The sequence below is a fragment of the Hippoglossus hippoglossus genome, chromosome 7 (assembly GCF_009819705.1).
Source record: "Hippoglossus hippoglossus isolate fHipHip1 chromosome 7, fHipHip1.pri, whole genome shotgun sequence".
In the NCBI taxonomy this organism is placed as follows: domain Eukaryota; kingdom Metazoa; phylum Chordata; class Actinopteri; order Pleuronectiformes; family Pleuronectidae; genus Hippoglossus; species Hippoglossus hippoglossus.
In genome coordinates, this window is record NC_047157.1 from 26,582,528 (window position 1) to 26,595,872 (window position 13,345).

The following is a 13,345-nucleotide window of genomic DNA, read 5'->3' on the forward strand; positions in this document are numbered from 1 at the left end:
ATGAGGCTTTATATTTTATTTTAGCATAAACTTTATTATAAATACAAGAAAAAAATACAACCAAACACATACAACTTGAATTAAGTTAAGTTGAATTGAATTAAATGTAAAATCTAAACATAAATGTACATCTTTTTCTGCATTGTATATTCTGTAAAATAAAAGTTTTCATATCAAAAAACATGAACAAACATCTGTGAAACCGATAATATCGACCAAACAATAAAGCAGTGGGGCTATAATTGATATAATAATTAACAAATGATTAATAATAAAAATATTGTATAGTTCAGTACAACAACAGCACAAACTAGGAGCTCAGTAACAATCACACAGATGATTCAATTCGTCTGAGCTGTTTCTGCAGATGTACCTAATAAAGTGGAAACTATGTCTAAATCCTATATCCTGTTTCGCAGTAACATGTGAATTCCCCTGTGACATGTGTGTTTGGGAAATGAACATCATCCAGCAGCACAGGATGTAAAGATCGACCCTGTTTAATGAAGGATTACGTTTTATTGTGAGTCATTTTATGGTCACATGTAAATATTTGTCCTTCTGCTTTGTAAAACAATTTCCTCATGTTGGACAATTTAACTGAAACTGAACAGCTCTCAATATAATGTACACAGCTTTCCTTTAAATGACCTGTAGTGAAATTAAAAACATTATACTTTGTCAGTGTATCTGCTGTTTTTTATCTATTTAATCTGCCACTTTTTATTCTCAGAACTGTAACCAGGACGTCCTGGAGCAGGACACTGATGACATCATCACAACACTTCCTATCTCGGTCTGCTCTGCAAAGAAGGAAAAGTGAGGAGAAGACAGAAGAGGAAGAGGACGATGAAGAAGAGTGAGAAGACGGAGGCATAAGTGAGGCAGGAGAGGAGGGAAGATTTAGTGAATGAAGAAGGGGTGAAACAAAGGAGAGGAGGAAGAGATGAAGAAGAAGTGAAGAAGAAGATTAAAGATGAGTGACAGACAGAAGTTAAATGGCAGAAGAGACGAGACGTTTGTATGCAGAATAAAACTCCCAAACATTTTCATTCAGAAACATTTTCCTCTTTTTATTCCAAGAAAAAAAAGGTATTTCATCCCAAATGAGAAAATAAAATAAAACAAACTTATATTATTAATAATAACAACAATAATAATCATTAAGGGGATAAGTATGACAATTCTCTATTTTTTTTCTCTCCTTTTTTATTTGTCGCCTTTTCTCTATGATGATATTGGTCGTGGTCAATTAAACATGCAGCTAAATAAGTCCGATGATGATGATGATGATGATGGAGAGAGGAAGACATAATGGAGGAGAGAGAGGGGGAGGAGGTGTTACAGACCGTTGTGTTTCTCAGACAGCGATGGAAAGTAAATGTGTGTTGGTCGAACAAGATGGCTGCCGGCTGTGAACATGGTGGGGAAATGACTTTGCTATTAGCGGGTATGCTAACTGAAATACAGCTTGTTAGGGGGGGGGGGGGGGGGGGGGGGGGGTTGCAAACCTCAGCAGGAGCTATCTTTAAATTATAATAAGACACAAGGTGATAGCCTGCTCGCTAATTAGCACTTTTCGCTCAAAATGGCTGCGAGAACGAGAGGACTGAGAAAGAGTGGGAAATGCTAAAAGTAGTTAACGAACTAGTTAACGAATGATAACACTAAAACTGTGGCTGTAAGCTTCCCACCAATTCCCACCCTTCCCATAGCGCCCACTGGTGGCCACTTTGTGTAAGTCCTCAGAATTAACAGCACAACCAGTTTAGAAGGCGCTAAACGTAGTAAAACTTCAGGCGACAGCTAGCTTGCTCAAGAGCATGCTACTGTAGCCTACAGTACACCGATACAGAGTCTGTAGTTGTCTTTGTCAGTTATGATTAGCAAGATTAGCATTTCTCACAAAATGGGTGGGAGCTGTGAGATGCATGAAAATGATATCGATATGCCGCTAAGCTAACTGTAACGTAGCATTTAGGCAGTGATACCAGAAATAGCGTTGCAATATAAAGAGCAAGCTTCTTTAGCCTTGGACAACATTAAGCTTTTTTGAAAGATGATTAGCATTCCTCATACATAATGTCGGCCAACAGGAACTATGAGAAGAATGAGCAGGAAAAGATGAAGTTATTGACAGCTAACAGCGACACAGCTAATTAGCGATCTGACAGAAATCTAGCGATAAACACAGTAAGACTTCAGGTGATAGATCTCAGTACCTGTGGAGTGGTCAGATTTGTCAGTCATGATTTGCAGGATTCACATTCCTCACACAAAATGGCTGCTAGTTGGCGCTAAAAGAGGAGTGAGAATCAAGTTTTAATTGTTGCCATCAGCCACTAGGCTAACAGCGATGTCGTAAGGAACTTACACGACATGCTAGCTTAGCAGAGACACTGCTACAGCTGTAGAGTGGTTCGATTTCAGCTCTGATTTCGGATTAGCATTCCTCATTTGAGACCAACGGCCCAGAGCTAATATCCTGCTACAGACAGAATAATCAGTACAATTCGGAAAAACTAAACAAAGTATAAAAGTTTAACGTGAAGTTGAAAGCTGCCAAATATGATGTTTAAATATCAGAACTTATCTGAAGTCAGCAGTAAGACCGAGCTCCCTCTGGAAAACAAAGAGTGGGGGTGGAGTGGGTTGTTTGGAAATGTTGGATCACTATTGGCTGGAAGCAAGGTGTTATGGGACAAAGGGGGGGAGGAAACGAGGGAAGGAGGGAGTAGGAGACGACAGAATGGAGAAAGAGATGAGCAGATGAGTTGAAAGAAAAAAACAAGTGTGCATTTATTTGTTTGATGTTTTATTTTTTCCCTGGTCGATCTCCTTCAGTGGGTCAGAGCCGGGAGGGCAGAGGGGGCTGGGATAGTGGAGGCGAGGGGGAGGGGGGGGGTCAAAGGTCATGGTTGTGTTGGTGTGTGCGTCTGTGTGTTGTTGTGTGTCAGTTGTTTATCAGCTGCTGTCAGGTGACGGCTCCCTCTCTCGATGCATGGCGGCGCTCTGGTGTTTCATGCTGTCCAGGTACTCCTGCTGAGAGACGGCCAGCACCGACGCCAGAATCTCATCATCCTCCCAGTCCGTCAAACCTGCAGCACAGAAACACACGCAGAGTTACAGACCGCACACACAACACAACACAACTGTAACTGACCCCACATTGACTGGTTCACGACTTTGACCCAATTCAGCAGGAGCATCTACTCAAGATGGACGACGCGTCTCCACTTCCTCCCACTATCCAGATATGAAGCCAAAATATCTCGGATATCAACGCTGCAATCTTGCGCATAAGACGTCATTTGGAGTGATCGTGGAACCGCGGTATCAAGGTCAGTCTCAGCTGTCAATGATGACGTCCAAGCCCGTTTTTATGTTATCAAATAACTAATTAAAGGAGATCTATTATGCTTGTTTTGGAGGTTCATAATTTTAATTTTGGGCTCTAGTTGAAAAGGTTTACAGGCTCCAAATTTCAGAAAACACTTTAAGCCCAATTCATGTTTCTGCGTAAAAGCTACGCACGCAGCCTACGCACAGGGCCGAGCATTCATAGTTGTGCCTCGGTGTGTGTGAGTCGCGCTGCAATTACACCGCCAAATCAGTTTGGATGCATTAGCAAAACAAAAACGAGAATGGCTGTGGGGTTTGAGTCGGGCTTGGATAGTTTTATCCGCATTCGGACAGAAAATTGCGGCTCGAGGGACACATAAAGGAAGAGTCGTGTGGACGCCAGGTGTGGCCGTAGCAAAAGTGAGTTTTAAAACTGAAACTTATGTCAGTGTGGATGGAGCCTGAAATCATTGCCAATAGAAAATCGGACACTTCAGACACTGTAGACATGAAGGAAAGGGAGAGATTATGTTCCAAGAGAAGTGAGTTCACTGAGCAGAGACGGGACGAAGCAGCAACATCTTGGTGAAAGTTCAAATCTGTTCTGTTCTGTGATTAAAACTCTGCAGAGTTCACATCTGAGCTGTAAACATCTGATAGCACTCAACTGACAACACTGAGACTGAGCGGATGACCCCAGCTTACGTTTCACCTCAGATAACCCTGCACATGCACACACACACACCACACCCTGCTCTGTTCGGCTGCTTCCTGTTGACTCGGGCGGAGGTTTGACAGTAAACAACAGAAATGACTGACAGGGGTTTCTCTCTTTAAGATAATTATCTGTTCATTTCCCCTCAGAGCTCTGCCCTCGCTCTCAAACAGCCTCCGCTCACGTGCAGAGTTACTCTGCTTTAAACTATCGTAACCAACACAACCAACAACCAATAGAACGCCAGTTATGATGCTGACCAAAGGACTCATTGCTGCCTCATTACAGGCGAATGAAATAAATGAGGTCAGTCATCTGAAACAGACTCACTGTCGTCAGTCGCTGAGGGTAGATGCAAGAGACATGATCCAATTCACCTGAAAATACATCACATGACGATTCACATACATTGGTCCAATGGTGTAAACAGGAAGTAGATTGTCTACTCTGCAGTTGGTTGCTTAGTTAAAGAAAATACGAACGACGAGCAGAAAGGTTAAAAAAACAAGAGCAGGGGTTGATTTTCTTTGAGCAAAGACAAGGTGGAAACAGTAAGTGAGTGTTAGCAACGCTTTTTCAGGTCATGTGACTGATAAGAACCAATCAGGAAGAGTGCGTGGGCATCTGCACTAATCATTTAGTCTCAGTTTCTGTTCGTCTGGACAAAAACAAAACCCCCGAGTTTTCAAACGAGGCCAAGAGCGTTTACAAAAGTCTCTGATTTAGAGGCTGGAAAACAACTGTAGTGTGCACGGAGCCTGAATGTGAGGAGGACTCGAACTGGGCCAGAGTAAAGGTGCACGTGAGCAGGGAGTGTTTGGAACAGAGGCAGCTTTACCAAGACCTGAACGTGAAATGAAGAAATAATTCTCTCAAAATGAAAACAGGACGCTCATGAATAAAGACAGGAACTCCATGACACGACCTGCAGACCCGAGCAGAACACGCCGTCACAAGTCAATTATTTTTTAAAGCCCATTGTCACAGATATTCCTCAGGAGGTTTTAAAACCGTCTGTCCTCCGACCATCGAGTCATACGAGGACAAACCTCACCAAAAAAACCTAATCCTCAGGAGGAGCAGAAGAGGAGGGATCCATCCCCCAGGACAGACGACAGGAAGAAGATTCTTTCCTGCAACATGGTGGATTTACAGGGTGTACAGTTCCGGTCCTTCACAGGCGGTTTGAATGTGAGGGGCCGAATAGAGGCAGAAATACAAGTTGTGTGTGTTGTGTCTTACCAAACGCTGTAGGCGACATCTCCTGCATTATGGCTCTGTACTCCAGATGATGACGACTCTGATTACTGGGACCTGCAGAGTAAAGAGTTATTAGTACAGATAAGTACCTAGGACAGTAGAACCTGGATGTTTCCGATTGGTCGTGTACATGACCCACATGATGTGCACGTGTGTGTGTGTTACCTGGAGCGCAGGGTGACGGGGGTTTGCTCAGGATGAGTGCGGCTCCAGCGGGAGAGGGCGGCTTGTTGTTGGTCGACGAGCTGGACGTGAGGTCGGAGTGGGAGGGGTCAGAGTCCCGTTGCCGCGGCGACCGGGCGCTCCAGTCGTCCAGTCCGCTGGAAGCTGCTGCCGTGGCCGAGCTGCAGGTGGCGCTGGCCTTACGAGGCTGAAGAAGAAAAGACGTTCACATCAGTTGATATATTTTTTCCCGTTCTTTGACGAAGCAAATCCCAGACATCAAATATCCACTTCCTCGTCCAGAATGCGTTTCAGTGAACACAAGCCCACATTTTTACCTTTTATTCTAAGACAAAAAAAACGTCATTAAAAACCTCACTGCTTATAAGCTTTTGCGTGTCGGTTCCTCACACAGGTCTAAATGAGACGACAGAGGTCATAGGGGGACGTTACACATCATCACGTCAAACATGAAAACTGATCCCCTCGCTCGTCGCCTTCACAGCCTCGGTGTGTTTATGGTGTCACTGAAAGTTTTATGGAAGAGGTCAGCGACCAATCAGATTGCAATTAGAAGACACGAGCGAAACATGTCACTTGTAACTAAGGGAGCCTTTCGCATATTTTACACATTCATTTCCACACGCACACACACACACACACACACACACACACACACACACACACACACACACACACACACACACACACACACACACACACACACACACACACACACACACACACACACACACACAACCTGTCGGGCTTGTTTTTCCTGGTCCTGCAGCCACTGCAGGTACGACTCCCGGGCCACCTGCTCCTCGATGGCCTCGTTTGTAGCCTCCCAGTCCGTCGCTCTCTTCTTGTCCTCTAACATCTGCTGCTCAATCCATGACTCCTCCGACGTTTTGATGGCCGATTTCATCAGAGACTGGTCTGCGTACTGAGGGGGCTGAATTTCAGTTAAAACATATATACTTAAACATATAATAGTTAAAAACACACAGACACAAACAACAAGGGTTAAATATCAACTGTTTAGAGCAGAGGTTATCCCCCACAACTCCTAGACACTGCTTTAAGTTTTGGAACTACAGCTCCCATAATGCAGCTGAACTGACTCTGATCAGCGCCTGTTTGCAGTGAACTTAATGATGCACAGAAAACTTTCACTGGATCACTGTGATACTGAAGCAAGCTTAAAAACATCAAGATTCTCTATGAGGTTCTGAAACCCCTGGTTGAAGGTTGTAAACGTTCATTACCCCTGGTTTGAAGGCGGGCAGTCCCAGTCCGACCCCGATTGTGGCCTTGTTGGGATTCACCACAGAGTTGTAGTGAATATTGCGGTGGTAGCTCACTCTGATGGGCTCGTCGTTGTTCTGGTGGATGCCGTGGAACGTGTTGATTGGCTCTGTGGCAGAGAGGAGGAGGGTCAGCTGTGATTGGCGGAGGGGGCGACAGACATGCAGGTTGCTATTGGACAGTCGGACTCACCTGTGCTGTACTGATACACCTCCACCGGTCTGTTATACATCTCGGCCATGGCCTGCATCTCAATGTGGTTGCCGTGGCAGTTGTTTTTCCTCTTCCTGTTAATGTATGTGGTGAAATCCTCTGTCACGTAGCTCGAGAAATAGTCTGCGTTCTTCATCTAAAAAGGAGAAAATAAACTTTTAACACAAACAGGGAACGGCGAACAAACTGTTCCAGACTGTAAATGAGCACAGGAGCTGGAGAGTCATCAGAGGTCAGCGGGACTCACCAGGTAATCCATACAGTGTTTCCTGACCACTTCATGCATGTCCTGATCTCCATACACCTGATCGGCTGAGAGAGACAGAGTTCAGGTTAGATGTTTGATGGACCAATCAGGGCCCAGACTGATCATCTCTGGTTTAAAACTACACATCATGTTGAATTGTGATTCATGATGAATTGTGAGTTACGCTAATGTCACTATAGCGTGAAGCCTAATGTTTTCTGTACACTGTAATTTAAGATAAACGACATAACTGCTCCCAAAAAATTAAGCTATATAATCTGGATTGCCCCCTGGTGGATGGCTGCAGTATAGATCATAAACCCTTCCTTCTCCATGTTAGCAGATGGAGCATGGACCAAACTAAAACAATCAAAGAGCTGAGAGGTGCACATTGTTTTCTTCGAACAGAGCAGGCTAACGATTCCCCTCTGTTACAAGTGTTTATGCTAAGCTAAGCTAACCAGCTTTTACGTTTACATTACAACTAATGCAGTTCAACAAACTTAGCAACCTGTAAAACTGTTCTTTTAACTGACAGCTACAGTTCACACACACACACACACACACACACACACAGGTATGCAAATGATCATCACTTGGGTTCCATTTCCAGCAAGTCACATGGTCTGTCACCACAGATTTCTCAGAACACCCCCCCAACAACTTCCTTTTTCTCATCAGCCTCTCTGTGTGTGTGAAAAGTCAGTTGCGATGTTGTTGATGGAGATGAGGCTGATGGACCACACACACACACACACACACACACACACACACACACACACACACACACACACACACACACACACACACACACACACACACACACACACACACACACACACACACACACACGTTGGGAGATTCCTGAGTGTTTCAGAATCACACACCTGCTGCTGTACTGTGTGTGTGTGTGTGTGTGTGTGTGTGTGTGTGTGTGCTTGTACAGAAATCTTTGTGACCCACCTTTAAGGACTGTTGGGGGGTTAGGACTTGCTTTTTTAAGGTTAGAATTAGGGTTAAGTTTGGCATTTAGTTGTGATGGTTAAGGTTAAGGTAAGGGGCTATGGAATGCATTGTCAATGAGTGTCCTCACTAAGACAGAAGTACAAACGTGTGTGTGTGTGTGTGTGTGAGAGACCTTTTCTGATGATTACACACAACCATATGAAACCTGGCTGCTGAGAAACTCAGCAAAGATAGACATCTACAGAACTCATAAACCACACACACAGGAAACCCCAGTGAGCGCTCTGATTGGTCAGCACGGACGTTATTCTAAGAAAGGTGGGGGAGGGGCCTAAAACGGGGGAACTGTCTCCATCTGCTTGTTTACTGTTTATGTCGATTATGTCATTATACAGTCATTAGGTGCGTACGACTTGATGCGGCACTGTGGAGCGCTGACTTAACGCGATGCATGCTGGTTCGAATCATCCAGCGCTGCAAAACGTCACCAGGGATTTTGTAAACATCTGCAACGAAAAAAGCAAACGCTGCGAGATCGGCCGTTGTTCTCGTCTCACTGACGCTACGAGAAGTAAAAAATGTCCGACATGACGCCAGTGTTTTTTTTACTCCACCCCTTCAGCCGCAGTCAGACCAAATCCCTGTTCCTCGTTTGTGGTTTCTCTGTTACTAACAACCAAATGCAGTGTAGACAATCTACTTCCTGTTTACACCACATGACCAGCGCACATGAATAGTCATGTGACGTGTGTTTTTGGTCATTTGAGTTTTGGAAGTTTTGAGAGAGTAAAAATAAGTTCAGTGATTCAACAGATGAATCGAGGTCTGACTCATCACATGACTCAAGTCAGTGATGATTAATGGTCACAGACTGTCACCTGATTGGCTAATGATCTCTGCGGTGATAACGAGTTAAATTGACTCAGAGTTGACAGGTCGGTGACCTCTTCTCTGTTTAAATTTCTGCTTTAAAGGAATTTGGATGCTCTGACAGGACAGGACGTCTGGACCTTTGACCTTTAGTGATGATTGAAAGGGTTACCGTGACAACACAGTTGGAGGCGGATCAAACAGGTCCATGAACTTTTGGACGTGAAGACGGTGAAACAAGTTCAACTGGTTGCAAATCACTTTCTCTCTCAGGTGGAAGACAAATGAAGAGATGGGAACATGTCCAAAAACAAACAAACATCTATAACACACATTCAAGTGCAGCTATTTTGTCCTTCAACATGACAACACTGCATTTAGAGCACAAATTAAAAGGAAAATAAAATAAGAGCGAGTGAGAGACACCGGTGAGTGACGGTGTGAGAGAAAAGTAGAGTAACAACAAATAAAAAGGACAAAATGTTTACGGAGCTGAACGTGTTCTGGGCGGAGCCAGTTCCCCCGTCACAAAACAACAGCAACACAATCAATACTCACTTTATATTTAGCTTAGAATTGTACTGAAGTGATTATTTTGAAATTGAAGCCGTTTTTTGGCATGTCCCGTTATTTTGAAGTTCTGTGTTAGTTACACATATAGACTGGAATACAGAGCGGGTGGATCTTTCAGACACACACTGACACAGACACACACACAGAGCTGTAAAGATTGTTGTGGAAACATCTCACTCATACCAAAACTCATTAAATGACGATCGACAGGTCGACCAGGTTTCACAAGAGGAATGTGACCCGACGACCACACACACACACACACACACACACACACACACACACACACACACACACACACACACACACACACACACACACACACACACACACACACACACACACACACACACACACACACACACACACACACACACGAAACAGAAAGTGGACAGCTACAGGTTTGAGACATCAAACCCTAAACAACATTGTCCAACTGTGTGTGTGATGATTCCTGTGAAATACAACATGTAGCAGAGAAACGAGTCTGAAAGCAGAAGCGAAAAGAATCCACTGAGGGAAAATGAAAACTGAGCTGCTGGAATTTTTTCGCCTGTCCACCTGTCTCCCTCTCTCTGTCTCTCTGTCTCTCTCTGTCTGTCTCTCTGTCTGTCTCTCTCTCTGTCTCTCTCTCTGTCTCTCTCTCTCTCTCCAGTAGTATAAGCTGGATCAGTGGTCATGCAGCACTGAGTCTATCCTCACAAACATGTATGTTCTGTGTGTTGACGGGCGCTGCAGTGAAGTGTGATCTGAACAAACCTCCACAGAGTGAAAACGTTAAAGCTGTTAAACTATCCAACAAAATCCTCAGGCTTCACTTCTTCATCACACAAACTACAAATATGAGATTTAAACCCTGAGACACTTTCTTTCCTACAGGATTTAAATCACCAGAAGACACAAGATGATTTGAGCCTCAGTCACATGACTAAAATAATCACTTCCTCTGAGCAAATAGACCATGATGCATTGCTCTAACACCGAATGAAAGAAAAATGTGAGACAGGAGAAAGGCAACTGTAACCTGTCGTACAAAAACGACAAAACATTTAGACTGAAACTCAGGAACTGTTGGTTAAATAACAGGATCGCAGGTACAACACACACACACACACACACACACACACACACACACACACACACACACACACACACACACACACACACACACACACACACACACACACACACACACACACACACACACACACACACACACACACACACAGATGCCAGTGTGATGACATAAACGCAGCAACATAATAGCTGAAACACAACCTGGACTCTAATGAATGGACCTGTGTGTGTGTGTGTGTGTCACAGAAACCCTCTTCTTTTACAGTGACCCACATTTACCTTCCCACAAAACACACAAAACACACACACACTCTCTGCTGTCAGTGCTCCTCTGATGATGTAGGTCGTGTGTGTTTATCATCAGTGAAGGTGGACAGAGTGTTTATGTGTAACAGCTGTTAATGAAGAGTCTGAGTGAATTCACAGAAACAACAGGTTCATAATGTGAAAAACGTTTCAAGCTAAAGGACCAACAGACATTTCCACACCTGATGAAACTCATGTTTTGTCCTCACACAACTGATCAGAGTCTATTTCATTTGTTTTTATTTCTAAAAGGTGATTATCAGCTACTTTGACCTCCGCTGTGGAGGTTATGTTTTGGTTTTGTTGTTTGTTTGTTATTTTCCTGGGTTACACAAAAACTATTGAACCGATTTACATGAAATGTTCAAAAAATAGGTGGATGCAGGAATTTTCATTCACTTTCTCTGCAGCGTTTTCCCACAGAATTCAATCAATTTGTGGCTGTAGCGGGGGTGCAGGCGCACAAGCAACAATGTCACAACAGTTTCTGAGTGACAGGTACAGACTAAAGAGTGAAAGACAGGTTTGTGTACGAGAGAGAACGGCATTGAAGCCACTTGCAGGTACGAGCACAACTGCAGCTGATGAGTTCTGACCGTCTGCGTGGACACTAAAAACAGACGATAGAAAGAGCGAGCAAGCGGAAAATCGCTCTGCTCACAGCTGTTATTAATCTTAATAATAATAATCTTACCACAGAGGAAACTAATGTCAGTCACTTGCATAACTTTTTCTTTTCAATACATTTTTCAGGTTTATGTGAAAGTATTAGACTTTATCAATGTGGTCTCATATGTTTGTGTGTATAAGAGTTTAAATCCAAGTTACATCAAGAGGAAACAAAACCGCTCAGTCCAACAGCTGAAAAAAGTAGCCAAGCACTGACACCTTCTGGTGACCAGACGAACTACAGACACACCTGACCCTGGAACCAGGTGTGTGTGTGTGTGTGTGTCACTCACCCACGGCTCTGAACAGACACGCTCCGTCCTCCTTCATCTTCTTGATGACAAAGCCTTTCTTCTCCCTCAGACCTTTTTCAAACCAGTGCTCCTGCTGAACACACACACACACGGGTCAGCTGTATGCCGGACCTAGACAGCTAAAGACTTCATCACCCAGAATTCCTTTTCTCAAGTCTTATATATTTTCATCACTGATTCGTCTGTAGATTATTTTCTAAATTCACCAACAAATCATTCTTTATTTAACAGGGAAAAAGTTTGAGATGAAACATTTACGATCATGTGTGACAAAGAAAGAAACTGCTCACATTAGTAAAAAGCTGGAGGCAGAACATTTGTATTGGATTTGTTTGAAAAATGAATCAGGACTCGTTCACACCTTGTTTGGTTCAGAACTTCAGACTTTTGAGTTTAGTCTGAACCTAAATATCAGGTGTGAAAGGTTCCTTGGATCAAACTGGGTCCGGATCAAACTGAACCATGGTTCTGTTCTGTTCGCAGAGTGAAAACACTTTATTGGATAGTTCAGACTTTTGGACCAATCACAGGAAGTAGAGACAGCATTAAAGGACGTCCATGTGGTGCATTTGAACTAGTGTGGAGTACTGGAGTACTGTAGTACTGTGGAGTACTTTAGTACTGGAGTACTGCGCCTGAAGGTGCTGATGCTGGTAGTAATACCATAATGATGTTACCATGGGAGCCAAATGAAGCGCTTCATTCATTTTCTCCATTCAAACAGAAAGACTACCACCCCCCCAACTGACCACACTCCCACATTAGATGCCGTCTGCAAACCAATCAGAGTCAAGTATAGGTAGACTCCGCCCACGTAGGTGATGACGACAGGACGTACGTATGTCAGACAAAATTCTTTAGTCCGTGAATTACAATGTGAAACCAGAATTAACAGATCAGATGAAACTGTGGGAAAAAAAACACATGAAGCTTCATTCAGATTTTCAGACGAGAAAACACAAAAACTGGATCAGAACCAGGTGTGAACGTAAAAACACGTGTTTCACACCTCTGGATCGTCCCCACGGTGGGACGTGTTTCGTGGACATGTCCTGATCAAACTTTCAGCCTGAGGGGTGCGTTCACTGTCAGCTCTGTTTACAAATCATCCGTTTCATTATCAACAGTGAAGTGAAAAGGGTTTTAATTGTTTCTCAAAGTGACGTTTTTAAATGTCTTGTTTCATAATGTTCAGTTTTCTGTGAGACTCAAACTAACAATTGATCTTAGTATCAATCACTGTGACATCATTTGATTGATCGATCATTTATCGTTTAAATGCTTGTTTGTATTCTTACCCAGATTCCAAAACCTAAAACCAAC

General features: G+C 43.5%; 1 protein-coding gene and 1 long non-coding RNA gene across 7 annotated transcripts in view; one reads left to right on the forward strand and one right to left on the reverse strand.

The window, feature by feature from the left end:
- Positions 1-702: 702 nt before the first annotated feature.
- The window catches only part of otud5a (OTU deubiquitinase 5a), a 14,583-nt gene continuing 1,940 nt past the window's right edge, over positions 703-13,345 (reverse strand). The window contains exons 2-9 of one of the 6 annotated variants that reach the window (XR_004614364.1): positions 12,002-12,095; positions 7,248-7,312; positions 6,980-7,136; positions 6,748-6,896; positions 6,240-6,425; positions 5,300-5,687; positions 2,375-3,098; positions 703-2,297 (exon numbers count right to left, since the gene is read on the reverse strand). Coding sequence is in view for 5 of the 6 variants with exons in the window: in XM_034589959.1 (XP_034445850.1) it covers positions 2,965-3,098; positions 5,300-5,687; positions 6,240-6,425; positions 6,748-6,896; positions 6,980-7,136; positions 7,248-7,312; positions 12,002-12,095 (1,173 nt within the window). In the remaining variant the exon portion in view is untranslated. Of the gene's footprint in view, positions 3,099-5,299; positions 5,688-6,239; positions 6,435-6,747; positions 6,897-6,979; positions 7,137-7,247; positions 7,313-12,001; positions 12,096-13,345 lie in introns of all 6 variants that reach the window. The other 5 variants (XM_034589964.1, XM_034589961.1, XM_034589963.1 and 2 more) reach the window with 5 other exon arrangements.
- The window catches only part of LOC117764314, an 11,086-nt gene continuing 5,059 nt past the window's right edge, over positions 7,319-13,345 (forward strand). Inside the window, exon 1 of the long non-coding RNA XR_004614367.1 lies at positions 7,319-7,824. This is a non-coding gene — a long non-coding RNA (uncharacterized LOC117764314). The remainder of the gene's footprint in view (positions 7,825-13,345) is intronic.